The 24,989-nt window shown below is 39.7% G+C and overlaps 1 protein-coding gene across 10 annotated transcripts in view; it reads left to right on the top strand.

Moving 5' to 3' along the window:
• The window catches only part of MCF2L (MCF.2 cell line derived transforming sequence like), a 156,694-nt gene that overhangs the window by 52,076 nt on the left and 79,629 nt on the right, over nucleotides 1-24,989 (top strand). Inside the window, exon 1 of one of the 10 annotated variants that reach the window (XM_074535934.1) lies at nucleotides 830-852. The exons of 7 other annotated variants lie outside the window; for them this stretch is intronic. Coding sequence is in view for 2 of the 3 variants with exons in the window: in XM_074535927.1 (XP_074392028.1) it covers nucleotides 8,365-8,485 (121 nt within the window). In the remaining variant the exon portion in view is untranslated. Of the gene's footprint in view, nucleotides 1-829; nucleotides 853-7,304; nucleotides 8,486-24,989 lie in introns of those variants that run through there. 2 more of the 10 variants (XM_074535927.1, XM_074535935.1) reach the window with 2 other exon arrangements.

Raw genomic sequence — 24,989 nt, 5'->3', positions numbered from 1 at the left:
TTCACTGCTCAAGTAAAGCATGGTTTGTAGTTCTTCGCAGTTCCAGATGGCATAAAGACCTTTGGTCTCTCTCTCACTGTGTTTAGATATATTTATGTCTTTAATTAGGACTATGTAATTAAAATATGTCAATTAAAACTGAGTAGCTGATAAGCAATATGAGGCAAACTAACTCTGAACAAACTAAAACTTTGACTGTCTAGGAAACTGTTGAGCATCCTACCAGAAATCCCTTCATCCCAGTTCAATTAAGCATGCTTATCTGTACACAGGAAAATCCTACTTTGCTAGAGGCTGACATGAGCATCATCAAAATCAGCAGTTAATGAATGTTCATTAATATTATGAAAATTTCATTCCTTCTCCAAACACTTATGTGATTTATATCTATGGCCATTTCAGAAGACTGCAGTACACTACCTGCTGTGCTGGATCCTAGCAGTAACCTGAGAAAAATTGTATGAAGTTCTTACAGCTTAGGGATTTTTGCAACATTTCTGAAAGGTCTCTAAAAGGTATTACTTACAGCTGCATACAAGCTTTGTAAAGTATTAACAGCACTACTTCTGTGCTGAGTGGATTACTGCCATATACATTTGTAATTGGTGTAACAGTGCATGCAGAAGAGTTTCAAAGCAGCCACTCAACTGAAAACTCTCATTTTATTAATAGCCCATTCATGAAGAGACTAAGAGAGGATTGTGAAAAGTGTAGAAGAATTGAAGTCTGATAAGAGAAGATGTGAGAACTGAGCACCAGATCCCTTGGGTCCAAAGCACACGGCGACAGGTAGCAGAGACTGAAGTTTGCTCCTGCCTGTGGAAGCAGCACAAGACAACATCCTCTGTTTATGTAGGTGCTCAGCAGTGATTTCCCTCTGTACACATTAGATATTGAGAACACCTGAAGCTGTAGCCGGGCCCTACCCCTGCTGGGAGTTGTCTGGGTGCATTGATCCAGCACTAGTCTATACAATGTTTTGTATTTCATGGTTTTCTAAGGTATCGTCTGCAGGAAATGACCTTCTCAAAATCATGGGGTTTGCATTTTCCTGGCCCTCAGCAAAATCATCCCCTCTTGAACAGTTGAGAAATGTGTTCCCAGGTGCTCTGTCTCCTTCAGAGAAAATGAGGAAGTGCAGATCTCATTAGTGAGCTGTTTGCTGATCTCAAATGCTGCAGATCCAGTTGGGAAAAGCAGCAGTGTCTGTCTAGAGTGTAAATGCATTCAAACCCCGTCTCTGCCTGATTCTGCCAGAACTCACCTTGATGGGAAACTATTGTGTACCTGCTGTACTTGTTAAAAGATAGAACTTTTGAACTAGAATTATCTTTTGAGCAAAAACAAAATTCCTAAATGCCAGCCAGAGTTTTCCCATGTCAGGTTTTGGTTCTCTCTTCCCCAGCTCATTCTGCACAGAGCTGTTTGCTGGGAGGTCAGTCAGTGTTGTTGACTGCATGTGTTATTAATTTCTATACATTCATATGTGTTTGCATAGGCATGTATATGCACATATTAGATGCAGGTGATTTTTGAACACTGCTTTCACTAGCATAACTCAATATATAAAGTCAGCTACTTGTCCTGAGTCCCTGAGTTTGATTATTAGCTGGTACATGATGGGAACGACCACTGTCCCTCAGTATGTATGCGCAACAAATGATGGATAAACCTGAAACAATAGTATATTTATAGGACATAGTCAATAAAGCTGTATTTGATAAACCATCTTAAGCCACTTCTTTTTGCTGCCATTTGTTTTATCTGATTATCATCAGCAGCTTCTTCTTGCAGTGACTCCACAGGGTGCAGACACCTAAAGTCTCCTATCACTTTCTTTCTCCTTGTCTTGCTGCAAAAATCCATTCTCTACAGGCCCCCACCTGCTGTGGTCTCCTCCCTCCCTTGCATTGGGCTCACCAAGCAGCAACAGTGGAGTGCTGAACTGCAGTTGGGTGTAAGTAGGGGTCCACATCAAGCTTAGGACTGAAATAATTCCTAGTAGCTTCCTGTGCTTCTGTCTCCAGGAGCAGATTCCTCTTCACATGCTTTCACTATTGCAGGAAATCCAGGACTCCTGAGCAACTGAGCAATATGATCAAACAGAAGCTGTTTATTGTTTACATTAGACACATATGTATAGGTTCTACAAACTGCTAAATACACACTTCTTGATTGGTGCCTTTGTCTGTTCACTCGTTTTCTGCCTGCATTTCTCAGTGTGAATGATTGGTTACAGTCCAGGTGTTTCACAGTCCTCTGTTATTTAGTTCTTGCCATCTTGGTATTTGGTTTCTCAGCCTCTTATTTCTTAATTTAGCACAATTTATGTTGCAATAGCCTTGACAAATTCCTGAGGCTTTGATAACAAACTTAGGAGCAGGCTGGCTGGTGTGCACTATGGCCTAACCCTTGCAAACCAAAAATGTGGACCTCACAGCTCTGACAGACCTGTTCAATCACAACCTGTAATTGCCACCTTCCAGGTAATTTTACCTGGTAGAAATTAAGTAAATGAGTGAGCTGGAGGTGGCAGTTGCATAATTAGCTCCAATATCACCATGCCATTTACCTGTTGCTTTGCATTGGCACTGGATACTAATCAGGCTTTCCCCATGTTGTTGCCTCCTGGTCTTTGTCAGTGTATATGCAGTTTCCTTACTCTTTCCTAGAACATCTCTGAAGTTTTGAAAGTTTGCAGGCTATTTGCCTGCAAAAGTGAAAGGACACAAAGGACAAAGTGGAAGTGCTGTCCTGTTTGATGTTAAACCCCACTTCACATGGCTGATCATAAAAAGACATTCTCCTCTGATTTCTTCTCTGATCCACTGTGATTTCCAGAGTATTTTCTATTGCTAATGGTGAAGGAACTTGTTCTTTTGGAGAAGGGTCACATTTATTGCTAACCCTCAGGAGATTCAGACATGCAATATAAGATTACCTAAATTAGAGGGACAGATGTTTGTCTTTAAGAGCTTTTTGTTATCTTGACTAAGTGTTAAGACTTCCAGAATATTGAAACCCTAATCTTATATATTGCAATTTTTTGTTTGTTTGTCACTGTACATTTAAATTATGAAACACTGTATCAAGTTTAGGATTTATTTTAGTTTAATTTTTTTTGAGAGATCTTTCTGCTGTGAAGAAAGACTGGCAGAAGTGGCTCAGCAGCATAATGTGCAAGTATAAATAGAATGCAAGCTGTCCATTTATCTCAGTCCTGATCTACTTATATTCATCTGATGCTTATTACAATCATGGTTTGTCTCTGAGCAGATACATCCAGTTAGGATTAAGCTTGGACAACTAACCTAATTCACTCTTGCAACTCACTCTTGTAGCTTAATTCAGGGTTTCTGTCTAGATTTCTTGTGATACCAAATAATTCTTTAAACACCTAGCCCTTAATAAATCAGCATCAAAATATTAAGAATATTTATTGCTGTCTATGTTTTTTTGAGATACTGAGTTTGATTGCAGTGGGTTTTTGGTTCACCCAGATATATCTTCATTCATACCTATTTCTGAAATTTCTTCCCACTCCAGCTTCTACTACTATGTAATGGTATTTTATTAAATATATTTTCAGATGACAGATTCTCTAGAATACTTGACAAGACCCCTTTATGCTAGAAAGTTCTGCTAGAGTAGTCTGAAAGTGAAATATAAGCACACCTGTCCAATTCTAAGAAGCATAAAAATAATAAAGGCAAATGTTTGTACCTAAACTTTATATTAATCTCATCCACATTGAAAAAGGAAGATTCAGTCTTTTCTTGTGTTTCAAGAATCTAGAATATCCATGAATAATGATTTATTTACTGGATTTTCAGACAAGTTTTCTCAGTATTTTCACTCTACAAGAACCCTGTGGGATTTGTGGGTGTAAAAATATCAACCTTAGTGGTTTTAACATCTCAGCTGCATTTTCTTTTTCATTTAAAATCAACCTCTAGTTGATTCTTTATTGTTTTAGCTTGATGACTGGCCTCTGGCATGGATTAATCTTTGACAACTCGTTTTCAATTTTAAAAATTAACACAACCAACTTGCCATAATTCAACACTTCTATAGGGTTATAGAAAAGCTCAAGACTAAGCATAATAATAATCAGTGCTAAGTTGTTATGCTGTGTGGGTGTTCAGCTCAATAAAACAACTTACATTTCAGATTAGAAGTAACTTGTATATTATCTTTTAATGTGTGCAAAACAATCAGTCCATACAAGAATGTAGCAAGAGTCCAATTTATCTTTCTGTTTGTATGACTGTTCTCAGCAAAATAAGTATGCAGGACATAATTGATGACACATGATTTAAAGAGAAGAATCTAAACAACATTTTCACTCTTCTTCCCCCTCATTTCATTTCCACTGTTACTGCAAGTGTGCTGGAAGATCCACATGGCAAGATTTAGCTTGTATGTACCCTTATATTTGCTTTTAGAAAGTGATCCAAGAAACAATAATTTCTGAGCTCTGCAGATGTGTATGGTGGATGTAGTTCCCCATGTAATTTTCAGAGTCTTTTATATTCTTCCTGTGAGATCAGTCCTGCAGCCCTCTGGGTTGGTACTGGGTGTGTGAGGGCCCTTCTGATACTGGAGTTTCTCCTGCCTGCCAGAACTCCAGGGAAAATGAGAGGGTCGGTGGAAGACACAGGGTGCACAGGGAGACTCTTGTGTGCGTGGTGAGATCTTGAAGTGCATGAGAGCTGCCATGTTTCTAGTCTGTGAGATGTACTCTTTTCCCTGAAAAACATGGTCTACAGTAGGAGAAATGCAACACCGGGGGCAGTGGCTTATTAGGAGATATGGAGAAGTCTGGAGAAATGGAATAAATTTAGAAAAAACTCTAGAAGAGTGATGATTCTGGTGTCAGAGCCTGCTGTTCTGTACAGTTAGGACGGATACATGCTCCTTAGTGTGAATCTTTCAGCATCACATCAAATGTGAGGATGTAAGGAGGGACCTGTAAATAATTGTTAGGATTTGGAGGAAAATCACAGTAGGGCATTTGAGATGTCCTGTAAAGATAAGGCATCTGTACAAACAAAAAGATCAAAAGGAGTAGTAGGAACATTTAGTGGTGAAGAAAGTGATGGCATCTTAATTTAATGATTCCCAAGAAAACTTAAAGTTGCTGTTCAAAGTATTTTGCAGGTCCCTGGGAAAGGAGGAATCACAGAGTGTACAGCTGTCAGTCAGCGTGGCTGCTTCTTTGTCAATGTGCAACGCTCTGCCTGCAGTCAGAAGCAGACTTGGAAATGAAGCATGAGAAAAATAAGCCCTATTTCATTGCCGCAATTGTATTGATTCCATCAGGCTGTCTGCAGTCATTTAAAGATAATTGGAGGGGTGTTACCCACTGAATGTTACTGTTTATGTGATGTGAAAGGAGAGATAGGTACAGTCTAGTTGGTTCTGCCAACTAATACTCAAAGAATATTGTTGTCTATAAACTCTGAGTTAATTTGCTGATGCTGTACAGAGCAGAGATGTCCTTCAAATAGGAGCTTTTGTTATAGTAATGCCAGCAGCAAGGGAAAATATTCAGATTATTTTCCTGGAGATAGAAGCTGCTGCTGTTTGGAAAACAGTGCATTACACCATCTGTTTCCTTCTGATTGCGCACTACCATTGCCATTGTTGTGATTAATTTCTTTGCTTCTAGGCACAAATTTGAGTGCTTGAAAGAAGATTAAAAGCTTGTTTGCGGACAGGGATGTAGCTAATGGCTAGATTTCAGTAGGATTGTGTGTACTTACCAACTTTACAGTTTAAGTCATCAATCTTCTGCATGCATTTGAGATGTGAAGAAAGAAAGGAGAACATCCTTTTTCCTTGTAACAATGCTCTACATGAATTGCTAGTGAGGTTTTCACCATGTGCCAATGATGTCATCACACATGTAAAACAGCACTGGGACTAAGGATCACTTTTCAAAGAATCGTTTAGGTTGGAAAAGGCCTTTAAGATCGTCAAGTCCAACCGTTAACCCAGCACTGGTGGGTCCACAGCTAAACCTTGTCCCTAAGTGCCACATATATGTCTTTTTAAATACCTCCAGAGATGGTGACTAAATTACTTCCCTGGGCAGCCTGATCCAGTGCCTGTCAAATGTTTTGGTCAAGAAATATTTTCTAGTATTCATCTAAACCTCCCTGGTACAGCCTGAGGCCATTTTCCCTTATCCTATCTGCCTCATTTTCTAGTGAGGCTTGGATGCTGAAAGAAGATGTGTATTTTCATCCTTATCCCACTTGATTTGTCAGAACAGGTCCTTAGGTCATGAGGCCAATGTGCCCCAAGAGCCCCAAACAAGGGGTTATCCTGCCAGGTGGGAGGGAAGCCCTGCTGGCTGACCAATGGCCACAGACATCTCCTGGCCACATTTGGTGCCTCCAGTGGGAAGCTCAGCCGGGAACACGTTGTGGTGCTGTCTCTGTGGATGTTGTTGTTACCCTTGATCTGGCCAGACCCACTGCTTTGTGCCCCCAGTGAAAAGCAGCACAAGAAAATGCAGAATTTTGCCCAATATGGATGCTGTGTCTTACCTTTTCTTTGAACCCTGAGTATACAATACAGTGGCAGTGTGTATCATGGTGGAGTTCCTATCCTTCCTTCCTGTCCATTTCTGGGTGCTTAAGTTTGAAAACCCTTTGATCCAGAACATGCAGCACAGCTGCAAGATGAAGTGGTCCATCTGCTTGATAATAAACAATTTGCAAAACAAGTGATATTTGCATGAAACTCATCTGTTCTTAAATTTTTTTCAATCTTTTTCTTGGTTGTCGCGTTTCAAGATTGTCACATTTGTCCATGATTTCATGTTGAAAGTTGAACCTCTTCCTGCTAGGATTGTAACAATTCTCTGTTAACACAGTGTATGCAAACTAATACTCTGTAATAGGGTGTTTAATATTTACTTCAATGTGACTTAATTAAAGTTTTCTGTTTGAATTTGCTTTCAGAGTAATAGATAATACCTCATATTTTAAAGCTCTTCTTCAGGGTGATATGCATAAACATACATTTGGTGTACATTTGGTATATATTTGGGTAGTGGCAGATCTGTGGCCATACAGGACATGGTTAAACAGAATCGAGAGGAAAATTTTGACTGCCAAGTAAAGCAGCGTTATCAATTTCCTCTCTCCTGCACTGAAAGAGACAGGGGGAGCAGACAGTATAGGGTTTCCTGGTATGTTTTAAGAAAGCCTGGGATTCATTTCCCCTCCCTTCCTTCCTATTAGCTGTTTGTTAACTCCCAGGAAGACCCAGGTTTTCCTCATAAGACCTCTCTGCTCTCATATTCTGGGAACGGGCTCTGCCTTTGAAGGGTTCATTCCTCTGTGCAAATACAGGGGGAGGAAGAGGAGTTGGATTGATGATGGGAGTCTGACTTTGGGCAAATGAACTGAAGAGAAGTTTCCAACTGACAGCATTGAATTCACAATGGTATTTTCTTCTAATCTAGCATGAGCATAGCACTTGTCCCTGAAGGAGACCCGGTGCTTGAGACAAAGTAGGAAATGCAGCAAGTGCCAGGGTGAGGTTTCTGTCTTCGGAGTGCAGAGCAAGACTGTAAAGGTAAAACAAAGACATTCAACTTGACTTTCTTCAGGAGAAACCTCGTGAGTTTCTTTGCAGCAGCTGGACATCCCTCACGTTCAGGAGAAGGATGTGAAGAAGGAGGTGATTGTACAATTGTGATTGTACCAGCTACTTGGGATGAGCACTGGGACTGGATTTCCCTGTGTGGCTGGAGTGCATTGACAACCTGGATCTTTTGTGGGGGCTTTCCTTCATCCTAAACAGCACAGGGCTGTTAGTTTGGATATACTTATTTTGGATAACACACTAAAATAGAGACAGTTTTGCACCTTTTTTTAATTTTCTTAAAATGTCACTTGCTAGTCTGACCTGCTTGTGTGAGGAGCTGTGACTTTTTTATTCATACTGATCCCACTGAAAGTAGACTGAAACTGTTGGCAAGATGTCCTGTCTGCTGGGTGCAGCATGCTAGGAACTGAGAGGGTGTTGCAGCTTCATGCAGAAGACATCTTGGTATTTTCAGTGCATTAACTGCAACCAATCTTTCTTTTTCCTTTCTAGTGGAACTAGGTATTGGTTCCTGAAGAAAAGCATATACGATACCAATAACTGCACTGCACGCTCTTCCAGGACTTGAATTCTGAGGCTTTTTTCATAATTTTTGGTACCATCTGAATCTGACAAAATAATTTTACACTCCATTGACATTTAAAAACAAAATTAGAGTGTTTTCCACTGTGTTAGAAGAGAGTAATTCTAAAGAGGAGAACTTTTATTTCCTTTGCTGAATAGTTTGGTGAAGATACACCCATGTCTCAACGCCGACTTTTAAGGGAAGGACATGAAAGTCCTTTTAGGATCCTACAAAGATTCTTCCAAATCCCTCATGGCAGAAGACACTCGAGAAATAACCCACATCAAATATGCTCTGGTGAGGTGAATGCATACGTGATCCTTTAGTGTGATGTGTGTGTACACAGAATGTTGCAACTAAACTGGAGCAGGATGTGAGTGAGTTGAATATGAGCAGTAAGCAGCCTAGGATTTGTGTTACTGATGTCTTTCAACTGATGATTCTTGCAGGAGCAAGTGTTTTGGTTTTTTTTCCCTGAAAGTGTACTCATATAGGGATCCAGCAACTGTTATAGTTAAAAAATACAAATCTTTATCAATATTAGGGTCTTACTCATTATAGCAATTACTCTCTGTCACCAGTACCTACTGGAGAAAAATGTTATATCTTGTTTTTACTTGCATTTCCAAGTGTATGACAGTATCTAACATAGATTTAAAAGCTTTACATCAGCCCTCCTTTTATATTCTAGAAGAACATTGCTTGAGTATTCCTCTCCTGAAAAGTATACCTATAAATGCAGAAGAAAACATTTATAACTGTACTTAAAAAATCAAGAAGCCTCTGATCACATCTGTAATGTACTAAATTTAGGACTTTGCTACCAGTTACTCAGTCTCAAAATCTGTTTCATACAGTATGTGTTAGTGCTACTGATAATTACATAATCTTTGTGTTTAGTAAAGCTATATTTTGGTTTTTTTCTTTTTCTCTGAAATGAGTTAACCCTGACTGGCTAAGATAAGCAGAAGTAGATTTTTCAGTAATTAATTAAAACTTTATTGTTTTCTTTTAAGCACAGTGACCTATTATGCTCCTTAAAAAAAAGAAAAGGAATTTTTTGTTTCTTTTTAAGTTGTTTTGGAAATCTACACCAACATAAACTAAGCTGCCTTTGGTAATTTTGAAGGCTTTTCAGTATTCCTTTATTTGATGTTGACGTTTACTCTAAAAAAAAATATACAAGGGAAAAATGCCTGTCTGGTGATTTTATTTCCTTACACCTTCATTTGTATTATGCTCACTGAGTCTTTTGTTATCTATTGTGTTTGGAATTAAAATTATAAGGGTTTTTTAATAAATTTTTAATGACTTCTGAAATTTGAAGATTTCACCTTTCCTGACTTACCAGTTCTGGGCATTTGTGAGACCAAGATTTGGTACTTTTAGGAGTGCTTACTAGTAAATCAAAATCTAGAAATTAATTCTATTCATCTGAGACTAGAAAAAGTTTTGATGTAAATTGCTGTTAACAACAGTAAAGAAAAATCAGGAAAAATTTAGTAGTATTTTAACCATTTGAAATGCCATCTTATAAAGCAAAACAAAACAAGGTCTCCTCAATTTTCAGTCTTACTTTCATGTAGGATTCAACTATCACTTGGTAGCAGTTAAATCCATAGTATAGCCATGAAAGGCACTACTTTCACCAATTATTTTATGATATTTATGGTTTTGTGAGTTTCAAGCACCTGCTGGTCATTCATTAATGAATTGCAGCAAATCCAAAGTATAGGCAAAACATTGACTACATGGTAGAAAATCACAAATTTGTTTGAACACAATTTATTGACCACATTCTAACAGATAATATTCCTAATTTTTGCCTAATATCCTTTAGAACAAGAGCCTTGATATAAATCTTATAATGCTATGCAATCATGCCTTATATCTTCCTTTCACTATTTAGAGGTGTGTGTGTAGTCAGAAAATAGTATGTTTCTGTAAGAAGCTGTCTGTCTCCCACCCATCTTTATTATTATTCCAAAACTCTTTTTGATCATGTGGCAGCCTTTTCTGTTTGAAGTCTTCAAGTATGCAAAAATTCTGTTTCCTTTCCTTCCTGTTACCCATTTTATGTTGACAGTAGGAAAGCAATTACAAGCTTTTAATGTTACCCTTGTAAATCCAGTAAGAATTACTCCATTGTTTTGGTCAAAGGTGGTTTCTGGCCTTTTGGACTGATAGGAGTTTTTTACCGCCTTCCTGGTAGCAAACCTCAGCTTTCAGGGGCACTTGCAGACAAATGCTACACAGAAGGTGGATCAAAGTTTTAGACTGTGGAAGGGAGAGGTATTCCAGCCTGAGAACATTTCTGTCCTGTAGCTGTGCTGGGTGAAATCACAATTTTGGCAAAATTAATTTCCAAAGTAAATGTGCTTGTGATTCTATGATTCTTGTGATTCAGAATCCCATGATGTATGAACCTCTCTTCTTGTGACAAAGTTGAGCTGCTCTGTCCTGTTGTGCCAAGTCTCACAAGGCTTGGTTCTCTCTTCATTAGCATCTCTGGAAATTGCTGAGAGCATGTGTGCTTTGCTGTCACTTCATCCTTTCCCTGCATGTTAAACTATTTAATATAGCATATAGAAACGTTTAACTGAGCAATAAATGTCCTAGTTCATATATTGATTTTGCATTACCTTATTTACCTTAATAAGGGAAGCTGGGCTGGTTTCCAGAGTCATCATACTTGATCAAATCCATCTCTGTTTTATTTTCATTTTAACAAAGCAGACTTTATTTACTTACAGCTTGTTGACTGTTGACTCTGTCCTGCTTGGCCTAATCTTCGTTGTGCTGTTCTCTGCAGGTGTCTTTTACTCAGGGCAGGCTGTGTTCCTGTATCCACTCACCCTGGCTGAGCCCAGGCTCTGGTGACACTTGCTCTTTGGAATGCAGACGTTTGGGACCAGGTGCCATGTGGCTCCTCCTGCCTGGACAGGCAGGGCCTGGGCTGGTACAGTGAGTGCTGTGAGACAGCATTGTGTTTTCTGATTCCATCCCTGACTGTGCCTTCTGTGCTGCTTCATCTCTGACTGCAAGCAGGTGGGACAGCACTTGTGGGTGTGTGGAGGGTTTCAGCCCTGGGAAGTTGTGGCTCTGAGCACTTCTCTGAGGACCCCTGTCTCCCATCAGCAGGGGAGATTTTCCAGGGTGCTGTGGCCCTTTGTGAGGGGCATCCCAGCACAGGGCTCACAGACTGTGCTGTGAGATTCTCCCTCTTCTTGCCTTCTCTAAGCAAATGGAAACAGTAGGTCAGCTTAACCCAGAGCTGTAGAGCAGGTCTGGCAAGGGGAGATGCCAGAGACATCTGTCTTCAGTCTGTGCTGTGCTTGGTATGGATGGGGAATATCTTTGGAGGCATTCTGTCGTCTGCATCTTTTCACTCTGCATTCAGGTTGGTTTTCTGACAATGATGCTGAAGCTTTAGGGTGGGATTTTTTGTGTATTGTTCTAGGAGTGTGATGAATGGGTGGCTGAGGAGACTGCCTGTGTCACAGGGTCCTTCCAATCCAAAGAAGTTCTGTGAAAAGGCACAGAGAGCAGCCCTGCAATGTGGGTGTCTCATAGGTTTTTGTACTGGGTCAGACAGATCTTGGTTAATCCATAAACTGAACAATCCACCACAAAGAGTGAAGAAGAGTCTAGAGGAGGAGCACTTCTGCATCATCTGTATCAGCCAAGGGGACGCAGATGTGGTACATCTTTTCCTGAAGCTGTATGAGTATTTCTGTGGAATATCGGGCATTCTTGTATGGGGAGAGGGAGTTGGTTTATGGGCAGGCTAGCAAAATGTGTGGATGCAGGAAATGTCAGACTGAACACACAAAAATAGCAGGAATATTTAAGTATCTGAAGGCTTCAGTGTAGCCAAAGCCTGGCTGGAGCCTGTGCAAACACTAGCATTTCTGGTCAGTGTTAAAGTCTGCCACAGCTTCATTACTGTTAGTCCCCACACTAGATAGGTCCAGGTGTGTGAGGCTGTATTTACTGTTTGCTGCATTCATGCCTCTGTTTGATGGCTGCATAAAGATGTTTAAAAGGGATTCATTTGATATTTTGAGTTTCTGTGCTTTGGACTTTGATTGACCTGTCCTGCTTGAAATACTCTTGCACTTTTTTGATCAGAAAGATGGAGAAGAGAGTTAGTTGTGATTCCATAGCAGAGGTGATAAACTGGACCTGTGAGTGAGCAATTCAATGTGACTAGTTCCAGATGGCATTGTGAGTATCTGCATGAAAAACAGTTTTGCTTTGCCTTGTTAAAGCCTAACATGAACGACTATATGCTAAGGGCTTATGCTTATATATACGGTATCAGACACTGGGTGTATCAGCAGTCTGTAAATATTCAGGGTGGGGTGATGAGGGGAAAACACTATAATTATAAGAGATAATTACAAGAACAATGGCATTAGTGGGAGAAAATATATTTGTAAAGTCATCTTGTGCCACCTGTTGTATTTATGGAACAAAGTTCAGGTAATGCAAAAGCTCTTACCTTCTCAGGGCAGTGTATTCTGAGCAGGGGAAGAGAAAAGTGGACCTCTTTCTTCTCTGATGATGGATCAGAGAGGAATTTCAGTAGCAGAAATGAAGAGTTATTATTTTTTCTCAGAATGGTGTTCATGGCTGGACTTTGTAGCGCAGGGTAAGTTGGCTTAACTTTTAACTCCTAGATCTTGTAAATGTAAACAGACCTGTGTAGTCTGCTAAGTCAGGGGTGCGTAAGATGTATGGCTTGGGGCTGTGCTCTTTAATAAAACATTTTAAACATGTTTTATGTGTGTCAAAAACCCCCATGTATTTTAAGAATCTTAGTATAAACTTTGCTAGCTAATTGGTCCTTGAAAATACGTTGTTCATAGAAAACACATCATTGGAGAGTCTGAGTGGTAAATGGTAGTATTTGGTTTGTACTTAAAACTCCTTTTTCCAAAGGAATTAAAGCATCAGGTATTTTAGGATTTAAATTTTCATATAAGAATTTTATAGACTTTTTTTCAGACAGCATTCCTCAAGCTTATTACCATTTAATAACTGTGATGTAGGTAATTGATTTATTTGGCTCAGGCAAGTTACTTGGTGAAAAGTGAGCACTTCAGCAAAACCAGTCATAGCTGACATCCTTGTAGAGACAGAAAAGGTTCCAAGCAGGCTGTCCATCAAAAGTGAACTGTTTATTCCCTGAAATTATTTTCAGAGCATCATCACACAATTTAGTAGGAATGATGATTTAGTAGGATGATTCTTCCAAGAAAACAAAGACTTTTGAGAATCTCTGTAACGAGCAAGAGACACACACAGAACAGGGAGCAATACAAGACTGTGCCTCTAGGCTTCTCTTCTGTAGATCCACACTGAACTCCATGAGCCTGCTCCCTTGGACCTCTGCAGCCTCTCTTCTGCCCTGTTTGCTAAGAATCAAGCTGTCTTTGAGTTTTCTTGCAGGGAACAGACCTGTAATAACAGTAATTCCATTACTTCAGTATATATAAAATGAATCCTCAGAAAATGAAATCTGACTGTGCCTTTGACTCTTTAAGTGGGGGAAAAATGTTTTCCTGACCATTAGTACTATTTTAAGAGCCCATTTAATTACAGAGAGTAGCTGTATATGACATTATACCATAATGGGCAGTGAGACAGTAGGAATTTATATTTTTCCTGCTTTCATGGCCACTGAAGAATATATGAAAAAAATAAAAAATACAATAGTGGAAAAAAGAACTTAGAGTTTCCCTGATCAACAATGTGAGGGACTTTGCTTCAATAATTTAGAGTTAAAATGACTGGCTTTTCTTAGACTTTTGCTTTCCCACATGGAGAATTGTCAACAAGTAGATATTTACTCTCTGGGCAGAACCAGTCCTGGAGGCAGGATGTAGCTTTATTTACTCCCTTTATCTTCGTCATTGTTCTTCCAAGGAGTTGCCAATCTCATGTACTGTTGCAATCTGTTTAGTTCTGCTGAAGTTGTGCTTAGTAGGATGGTTTGCACTACTTCCTCTTACTGTGTATGCTTACAGTGTTTAACTAAATCCCATATGATCTTCCAATTAACCTCAGAGGTTAAGCCTACCTGAAAAGGTTGAACACACACAGCCTCGTGCTGAAGCAACCTAAGCCAAAAGGATCAAAGTTTATTGTAAGATTTCCAGCACTTCCTGACTAAAGCTAGCTCTTGTATTTACTTATTTATTTTATCTTAGTTTGGAGCCATTACATCTTCTTTCAAAGCAGGAAGAGGAGATCAGTGCAACTTTTGTGTCTTTTATTTCTTGCTCAGGTACGTAAAAAACATCCCAAAAAAGATTTTATTTTAATCAGCAGTCAGTTTATCTGACATCACAGTTTGTTTCTTGCACTTGAACTCGGGTATGGCATGAAACCTTCTGCAGTCTTCTTGGTTGGTGTTTTTTTCCTGAAAATAATGGCCAAGGGCTGCTGACAGCTCTGGTTTTCACATCTCCTTACTTTTCATTAGTATCTGTCAGCAGTCTTTGGTGTCATTGACTGTGAGTTTGTCAACTTGATCACAATTCAATGTGAGGGACTAGGCTGTTGAGTAAGTTCATTCTTTCCTTTTGGAGTTAGGCCAAAGAGCTAAGTGAGGACCTGGAAGTTTTCAATAGGGACTGCTTCTTCTCCCTTCTTACCCCCAGGGGGAAAAAAGTTGAGATTTTTCCACCTACACTGTTGACAGCATACAGTGAATCTCAGCCTCATCTAATTATTATCAGTCTTACCCTCCTTTGTAACGTCAAATTTTCTAGTAAACTCTGGAGCTTTTGTAAATGGAGGTCACAAATAAGTGAGGCCAGGAACCAAGTTAAACAAAGATCCTGAAGGACTCAGTGGGAATGGCTTGTGGTTGTCCTTTAGTAAGGAGCTTTGTCCACTTAACAAACCATAGCAGTTGGTGGGGCAGTTGGGAGGGAGTGAAGCTGTAATCTCAGGTGTGAGCAGTTAGTCAAGAGTACAATTCTAAAAACTGAGTCCAGTACAATTCTCATGAAAATTCCTCTTAGAGTTGTCCTGGGTTACAACAGCTCTTGTGATGTGTGAATTACCTACTGTAATCTAAATGTGGACGGGGCTGTAGTCTCAGAACCATTAGGAGTTTCAGATGGACAAGCTTAACAAAAAGAGAACAAAACCTTGGTTTTGTTCAGAGAACAAAACCATAGGTGCTTGGTTTTGTTCTCTGAATGATTCCCTCTCTTGATTTATTTCTCTGAAAAATCACTTTAGAATTACGTGACATATAGTTTATATGGTTCTGTGGCAGAGAGATAATGGAAGAACTCATTTATCTGAGTCTTTTGGCTTTTGGGAAAGGAGCAACTTGTTTTTCAGGCTTTTTTTTTTTTGAAGGAAAAATGCAATATATATTGCCTTTGGTTTTGTCTTCTTTCATGAAATACAAGCAACTTGTTTCATGCAGTGAGTCTGTGGAGCAGAATACTCTCTAATTCCTCAGACATCATGATTAAAAAATAAACTTCTTCTCTGCTTTAGCCAAACACATAATTCTTACCATCTTTGGTGGATTCCAAAGGTGTGTATGAGAAAGTGGATAGGAATTAATACGTGTTTTTAAAGAGAGGTAGTATGTGAAATTAAGAATTCAAGATGTTGCCTCTATCCTTTTACATGAGAGAAACTTTACCTTTCTAATACTGTTTGTTATAGCTGCATTTTTGAAACAAACCCGAAACACAGCTCACCTTCAAGGCTCCTTTCAATCCCTCCAGCTTCTACTATCCAAATCTCTAGTAGTATCTTCATTTTAACTTGGCTTTGCATTTGTGTCATCTACCATGATGGCTATCAGGGACTGTTTAAGGACTTCAGGTGCAAGTAAAGGTGGTGTCTGCTACTTTCAGTGTAAACTTTTCCCCTTTTGGTTGATAGCATTTGACCTTGGTTCTGTCTCAGTTTTTTTTTTTATGACTTCCAGCTATTGAAAATTATGTTCTTTGTCTGCAAGGTAAGTTGTAATAATAATTTTTGCAGATGTTGTCATTTGCCTTTAGAGAGTTATTTTAGGGTTCATTTCTTTGTGAAAAAATTTCAAGATTCCAAGTTTTTTGGGGATTTTAGTTTTTTTCTAAGCTGGTTAGAGTGCTCCCAGGTATGAGTAATGTACACCTCCAATTTAGCACAAAACCACTTCTACTGCTACATTCACTGAAAGTATTACAGGAGGTTTGCTGGTATCTACTTTTAATATTAAAGCCTAAAAACATAAGAACTGTCTTAGTGGCTCCCAGTAAAGCCTGTTTCTTTGCCTTTGCCAAAAGAAAGATTTGGGGGTTTGGCCCAGTCCTTGAAATTTCTATATTCAGCTGTCTAAATACAAATCAGACTGTATGCAGAGAACTTGGGTGTGTTGGAAGAATCTGTAATGACCTTTAGGTTTTGAGGTGTCAGGAGGTTGTTTTGGGGATCAGGTGCTTGGACCCAGGTGCCAGCTTTCTCCCTGAAGGTGCCCAAGCCACCATTTGGCAGTGTTTAATCCCTAAACAGCTGGGATTTGTCTGTCCTCTTTTTCAAGGATAAAAGTCTTACAGCCACAAGAGCTATGGATCGTTCACCTAGTGTTTTCCACTCTGGCATTCTTCCAGTGTAGAAAAGAGAAAAGGTATTCCCAAGCCCATCTTATCAGATGGGGTTTCAGCCATTTGCCCAGTTTCAGGTCACCTCAGTTTATCCCCTTCAGCATTACAAATTAACCCAGCATATTTTCTGGGAACAAGGAGTCATAAACATAGTAATAACAACTGTTTTCCACATTAGTTTGCTTCCTTCTCTGGGTTACAAAACCCTATTATTATTATTGTTTACATTTAAACAATGAGAATGCTCTGTCCCTGCACAGCAGCCTCAAACCCTTGTGGTCCACAGGACTTTTGTGGATGCTCTATAGCACACTCATGGTAGCATGCTGCTGCCCTGAAGTCTCCTCTGCAAACAATGGGCTTGTTCAATCTTGAATAGTTTAAATTTTTCTAAAACTATTTCCTCTATGTGACCATGTTTATTTTAGAAAGGAAAAAACAGAGATTGCTCTTGTAACCTGCAGAAGGCATCGGTGCTTTGGGGGGGGGACATGTTTTAAAGCACAGTGACGACAGTTAAGCAAGTGAGAGGAGGCAATGTGGTACAAAACAATAATATAAAACCAGAGAAAACGTGACAAGGTAGGCTTTGGGTTGCAGTGTGCCAAGCTGTGGAGTACACCAGAAATACACTGATTAGCTGCCAATCTCTGCTGTTGCATGGGAGGCAATAACTTTGGTGGAACTGCTGCCACAGATGGGAACAGGCTTACATTAGATCTATTTCTAAGCATTTAGGCTTCAGGAGAAACTTTGTTTGCTGGTTTATAGCACAGTGCTTGCTCTAAAGTGCTCCCTGCAAGAGAGGTATTTGCACAAGCTGTTTATCAGCCAACTGCTGGTGGCTGCACCTGTAAACCTTTAATGCCTGTGAATTCACCCCAGTGGGGCTGGCTGAAGCTAAATACCTCTCAGCTGCCAGGGAGTGCCAGGCAGATGCAGGGCAAGGCAGAGTACCAGGCAGAGCTTTTGGGCAAGCTCGTAGTAGAACTGAGTTTTTTCCTTCCACTCAGGTGCAATGACAGCTTCTTTCTGCTTGCCTGAAGAAGAAAACATGAAATCAGCTCAATGAAGTCAAGGCTTTTTCTTGTTGGTTTGTGGAGACTAACATACTTATATGCTGTTACCTGTTTGTAGCTGAGCTGTTGTTTTCTTCACTAGTTATTAAAACAGACTTACTAAAAATAAGATGTGCAATTTTTTTTTTGTGCCCTAAAGAATTACATGCAAGTAACAACAGGGACTTGAAACAGCTTATATATAACACATATTCAAATTTGTTCATAGCACAATGGAATATCTTCTCTTCAATGGAGAAGATATTCCATTGAAGAAAAAGTCCTGAGAACTGATGCACATTTCCAGACTCAGAATGGGGAAAAAATGGAATATATGGGGGTCCCTTATACCTTACTTCCCTAAATGCTGTGAAAAAGTATGTACAAGATATTTCCTAAAGAAAATTTCAATTTCTTGCCCTGAAACTTCCCTCAAAAATATAGTTCAGCAAATAAATCCTTGTTGCGAAGTGGGGGTACTTTTAATACTCTTAATATTACTTTGCTGTTGTTCTGTTTGTCTGAGGAGTACATTTGGTTTGCTGATCCTTTGAATTGGATGGGTATCTGCATTTACCATCCGTGGTATTGAGCATTTTGTGTCCTGGAAAGGTGTCTGTAGGTGTTGAGCAGTGACTGAAGTGCTGCAGTGTGGGGCTGAAAACAGCAGCACGTACAGGACATGCTGTGTTTGAGCCTGGAGAGATGGAGGCTTTTGGCAATGGACATAAAATCTGTCATGTTGAAAATACACTGTTTAATACTTCAAAGATGGGCTGTAGGATGAGACCTGAAGTGAAGAGGCCTCATTTGCTGCCACTCCAGAGCAGGGAACTACAAAGAGTGCTCTCACCTTTGATCCACACACCTTGTGCTTCTTCGCTTAGTGCAAATACAGGGGTAAAAGCTCAGTTCAAATTATGTTGAACTAATCAGGTACAGACTTGGTAAGGCAGGAGCTGGTGGAAAATATATGCATTTTTTTTCAGAGTCAACAAGAGGAAGAGCAGAAAAAAAGGCTGGGATTGTGTCTCTGTTGTATCTTATTCTTGTTAGATTCATGGGCATTAGTTCAGCTGCTTCATGTGTCGGAACAGGTGGAATTTGCTCTTTGGCCTTTGTTTCATCTTTCTTTACATCTTCATTCTCCTTATGGAAAGGAGAAGAAACACAAAACTGTTTCAAAAGCCTCTTGTGGTTGAGGCATTTTCCCAGAGCACAGATGCAGGGGACCCCAGAAGCATTGCTTTCTGTAAATTGTGACACCCTAATTGGTGGAGGCTGGGAGGTTGATGTGGTGGGCTGCCAAGTTTATATAAATTTGCATAATTACATCTCTTACATGGCTGGTGCATCTCTTTCTGCTATTGCTCATCTCAAAGTAGTGTGAAGGTTTTTAAAGAGCGCTGAAAAAATCCAGCCTGATGAGAGGTTGGTGCTCATAAACCACCCTTGGCAGAGGTGGGGTTTTGTTGTCTCATGCCACAAGCCAGCCTGGGCTGTCACACCTGGGCCAAAAGCAAATACAGTAACAGGGCAGGTAGCTGGCTGTAATGTGGAAAATGAGGGTAATGCTGCTGTTAAAAAGCTTGTCCTCCACACTGCTTCCCTGAATGGGCCAGGAAGCATCCCAGGAGACTGGAAAAAAAGGAGAATGTTGCTTTAGGTTGATTAAAATCACAGGGACTGGCTGCTTTTTCAATCAGGTAAGGACATAGGCTTCCTGTTTGGATCCTGGAGACTGGAAACAGGACATGGCTACAGCTGCTGTGCTGCAGTTGTTTGTGGATGTTACAACAGCTCTTTGCAGACTTAGGGTTTTTTTTTAATCCTATTTTATAGAAGTGGCTGATTAAAGAAATCACTGCCTTTTAAAGTAATATGTTAATAGTTTCTTTAAAATCCTGCATCTACAAAATAAAAAGGCCGGGTGTTATTTATATTGTGTCTTTCCACAGAAAGCAACTCCTGTGAGCTTTACCTCTTTTCCACTGACTAAATTCAACCAAGAATATTGTGCTGCTAAGTACAAGGGATGAGGTGTTTTGTTCTGTCATTGTGGTGAGACTTCCTTTCTTTGAAGGAAGTGAATTTCTGTTGAGAAGCAAAAGCAGTTCTCCTGGTTGCCTCTCCAGAAGAAGTCAGTCTGTTTTCTGCTTCTTTCCATTTTGATCAGTGGAAAATGGCCTTGTCTTTTGCTGGTATTAAATATCTTCTTGTCTTGAGGAAAATGTGGAGCTTGCTGAAGCCCTGGAGGGTGGAAGAATTGGCAATGGGAGAAATTGAGATACATTTTGGAAATATTTAAGTGGGGGAATGGTGACCTTTGAGGATTGCTCAGTGCATTTTCTTGCATTTTTTCACACTTTTCCCATATGTGGGGACTTTGTGGGTTGCACAGCCACAGACAGCTTGCTGCAGCGTGCACGTCTAGGCCACAAAAATTCCAAGTCATGAGTAAAAATCAAAACTGCCCTGATAAGTAAGAAGACAGTGGCATTTTTATCCTATCGGTTATGTAGATTTTACCATTTTCAAGTGTAATCTCACAACAGTGTGGGTCAGATTTATGCAGTGTAAGGAGGACTTCAGGTTGGTGGCCCATTCTGAAGAATTTTGCTTATATTTGCCAATCTAAGATGACAAGTAATGATATAATCTTGTAACCAGATTTTTTTTCTATTCCATTTGAAGCTATGAGTAATCCTTCAGTACTGAAATATCATAATTACTTGTCCAAACCCGCCCCAATTGATTATTTTAGAGATGTGATGGAATGAACATTTTTTTAGCTCCTAATTTTGCCTCACATCAAAACCAAGTCTCTCTTCTTGGCTCTCTGTCCTTTTTGCTCTTTATGGATTTTTGGAAATGATGATTTCTGCAAATTTTCCTTTCCTTTCTTTGTAATAAATAGTTTTGTAGCCTTTATCTGTGCTCATCAGCATTACAGGAGCATATGATATTTTCTTTGGAACCAGTTCTCCCACAACTTTTGACCTGAAAGCTTTTCTGCTTCCCGAGTATCGTGTTCATCTGGGAAAAAAAAGTTTCTGTGTACTTTAAGAGTCATAAAAAGGGTTTCCTATTGCTGACAAAGTTTTATTTTATACTTTGGCTAGAAATATATTTGTGATTGTGGCACAATGCTTCATTGGTTGTAGTGGTCTCTGTTGGTTTTCCTTGCTTACTGAATTAATATTCTTACTAATATATATGTTTCAGAATACACAATAAACCTGTTTTTCCATTTCCTGTGCTGCTTTCATGTGTTTCTGTTGTTATTACTCAATGTTGAGTTCCCCTTTCTGCTGCCACTAAGCCCCACATCCATTTTTTTCCTACTTCATTTGCTCCTTTAATCCCACTGGTGATATAAAAATGGATCTCATCCTCTTGATATTTCCAAATTTTAGTCCTGCCTTCTAGCCAAGCTCAGCAGTGATTTGGTTTCCACCTTTAATCACAGTTTTCAGTTGTCATCAGACTGCAATCTCCCACCTCTGCAGAAACCTTGAGCCCCAAGCCAGAGGTGCTCTTCTCCTGGATAGCAGCATCTCTGTTTTGGCACTGATGTTCTGAGTCCTGCTGCTGTTTGTGGGGCTAAAAAGGTCACATCCATTTCTTTGTTGGCTTTGCAGCTGTGGGCAGAGGAAACTGTCACTAAATACTGCAGAATAAAGTGCTTACTACTAACTCCTGTGTGATTGAATTAATCCTGGAAAAAAAAGTCCAGGTTTTGTGTCTCTCTGAAACAAGAAACCTTGGTAAACCCTGCAGCACAGCCAAGGAGAGGCCTATAATTAAAGACTTGTGGAGGAGCTTGTTTAGAAAGGACATGTAAATAAAAAAACATAAACTGATTAAAATTCAGTTCATAGAACACTGCAAAGATATAATTTTTAAATTAGAAATTGAAACAGGTGTGTGATAACTGCATTCAGTGGCCAGGCTTCTGTCATGGCTTTGGGGAAAGCCCCTGAGAGCAGTCAGGAGGCCAGAGAGATACCATCCTTGGTAAGGTGTTACTCTGCCTTAAAAATTACTGACATGTTCTTTTGCCTTTTGTTTTACTTCTTAGATACCTGGTGTGAAGGATGTGCAATCTTCAAAACTTTGGAATTTATTACTGTCTTACAGTGCAAAGTGTACTTTTAAAATGGAATTTCTCAGCAGCTTTCCCTATGTTTTTTCCAGGCATTATCTTTTTGAAAGATAGTACAGGGTTCAACCTTTTGATTGAACAGCATCCTTTTCTTTTAAGGTGCTCCAGCAACTATTTGTATTTTCCAGCATACTCATTTTCAATGGAAAGAATGTATTTCTTCATGGATGGAAGTTATAATTGTTTGTTTTATTGTTGTTTCCTGACCATGATTTTTGATTGGTTGTACTTGCTTAAATTTAAGTTTGGATATCATGTAGGGACCTTTTTTGATGACTTAGCATCCAAGTTAAAAAATTGCGAAAGCAGTTTCAAAATTAGTTTTGTTGCTGTGTGAAGATTGAACAAGCTGCTTAGTAGAATGGATTTATACAAACATAGATGTATATATGTGTGTGTGTGTGTGTATAATGAGTGTATAAACTAATTTTAATCCTTGGAATCTTTTGATGTAAACGAGACAGAATTGTAAATCTTGAGTTCTTGGTGACTTCAAAAAGAATGAAACCTCTTTTGCATCCGTTCTTTGAAAAAAAAATCAAGAAGGAAGTGAAGAAGAAAATTAATGGAGCTTTTACATAGGCTAGTATGCCAAACGAGAAGCCAGCAGATTATGCATGAAATTGCTCCATGTCTTCAAAACTCCACAAATTTGTAAATTCTGCAGCTGCAGATGAGAGGTGTATTTTGCTAGGGTTTTTTTTTTGAGAGAGTATCCATTTGCATTATACTAAGGATGAGCCTACAAGGATAGCTCTTGTCATGCCACATTATTTTATTGCTGTGCTTTTTGCTAAGCACAGCACCCCTGAAGGAAAAATATGTTTAATAATTGTATTTAAATGTTGAACTTGCCAGACTTTAATATCCTTTACCATGAACATTGCCACCCTTATGCTGCACACTTGCACATGCTTTATAAAGCAGCTGCAGTATCTTGTATATTTAAGCTACAGTTGTAGCTTCCTTCTCTGGGTTTCATAAAACTAGGATAACAGAGTCTTTAACCTCAAATGACTTTGCATCCATCCTTTAACAGCTTCTCCCACAATGTTTTCCTCCATTCTGCAGGCTGGAGCCTGTCACTCACATCCCATGCTGAAGTGGGAGGGAGAATTAACCTGAGTGCTGAGCTTGAGTGAAGTTGAAATTAATTTCTTTGCATTTATAAATACATACTCTCATGCCCACCAAGATTTTCTCAGGAGGGCTTCTTTGCTTCTTTGTGTTTTAATAGAGCTTAAATTTGCCCTAAAGTCTTCTTGCTAACATGCATGCCCACATAGCACAATTTTCTTCTCTGGTTCTATTTTAAGCTGGATCATGAAAGCCAGGGAGAGGTTTTCTGCCTCAGTGCTTTTGCTCTTTCTTTCTGCTCTTCTCTGAAATGCACAGCAAGGAATTCAGGTATTATAACCACAGAGCAAACATTTCTCCCATTCACTTAGGCCAAAATAGAGTGCTAACACAAAGAGCCATTTGGTTACTGGCTGGAACCCTCTTTTACCTGAAGAGTGTTTCCCCATGTGCCCACCAGCCCAGCTTGCTGGCAGAATGGAACTGCTAAGGAAAAATATCACCTTTGCCTGAACACCTTTTAACCAGGCATCTGAGACCAAGTTCCATGGAGGCAATCTGGGCTTCTGTCCCTCCAGCAGATTGGGGGCAGGTTCCAAAGCTCCTCCACAGCAAACACTGAGCTCTCTGTATGTACCTTTCCTTCACGTGTGCTGCTAAGTCTTGAGACACTGGTCTCTAAGAGAGGGAGGTGAAGGTGTGCCTTGTTGGTCAAGATTGAAAGATAACAGGATTGGAATGTACAGTGCTTTATTTTGGTGCTCTTAGCCACAGACATTATTACATCTTGATCAATCTGGAAAAAAACTCCCTGGAGGTGTTCAGGGCCAGGTTGAATGGACCTCTGAACAGCCTGGTTGAAAAGTGTCCCATGGCACAGGAATTAGAACTAGATGATATTTTAGGTCCCTTCCAACCCAGGCCATTCCATGATTCTATATTAAATGTAACTGTGGGGTGTGGAGATTTAAGGCTAGGAAGGAATAATCTGGGTGGGAGCCTGGAGGATGACTGCTAATCTAAGAAATTAAATTGTTTTTAAACTAGTATTAGGTTTTCACCTGAATGACTGGTTTCACTGATTCCTCTGAAGGCAAAGACCTATTAAAATGTGGTTGTCCATGTTGGATACAACATGGAGGGACTCTGGAGCAGTCATTGTTGATTAATAAAAGGATTTGTAGTTCTTCTCTCTCTTGACAATGAGAACAAGCACAACCAACATGTCATATATGTCATTGTTTTTCCTCTTTTACATTCATGGAGGATTTTTTGGTTTTGTATTTCTTTTTTCTTACGGAAGTAGCCAGCTTGCTGAAGTATCAGATTCCTGGATTTTATTGTGTGGATCTAGATGGGAGTGATTCCTATCTGAAGAAGGGTGTAGGTCCTCTTTTGCATGGTTTTAATCTCTGAAGGAAGGCTATAAAACTTCCTCTCCCTCTCTATGGATGTTTGGAAAGTGTTCCCGTGTCTGCTTTATCATCATTTATTATCAATCAGATAATGAGGGTTCTATTTCCTGCATGCTGTGCTGCAGGTGACATCAAGCCCATGCCACCACTAACAGAAGTATCTGGTCAGCCAAGCATATTGCAGTGGACTCTCTGCCCACTGTTTGGTGCCAGCTTGGTGCTGGTAAGTAAGAAGTTAATATCAGTGTGTGTACTTGCATCAGGTATCTGAGGCTGTTCTTCCTGGAGCCGTGCTGTAGTGCAGCAGCCAAAAATAAAAATGCTGTGAATTGTGATCTTTGTCTGAGGAGTACAAGTCATGATAGTGATCTGGGAGCACGCTCCACCCAGCGGGTTAGGTGGCTGTCCTGAAAAGGAGGGAGTCTGGGCTTGGAGCCGAGACATAGATCCTGTGTCTGA

Source organism: Zonotrichia albicollis, chromosome 2 (assembly GCF_047830755.1).
Source record: "Zonotrichia albicollis isolate bZonAlb1 chromosome 2, bZonAlb1.hap1, whole genome shotgun sequence".
NCBI classification, from domain to species: Eukaryota; Metazoa; Chordata; class Aves; order Passeriformes; family Passerellidae; genus Zonotrichia; species Zonotrichia albicollis.
The sequence above is the reverse complement of the archived record's forward strand: the minus strand, read 5'-3'. Positions and strand labels throughout refer to the sequence as shown.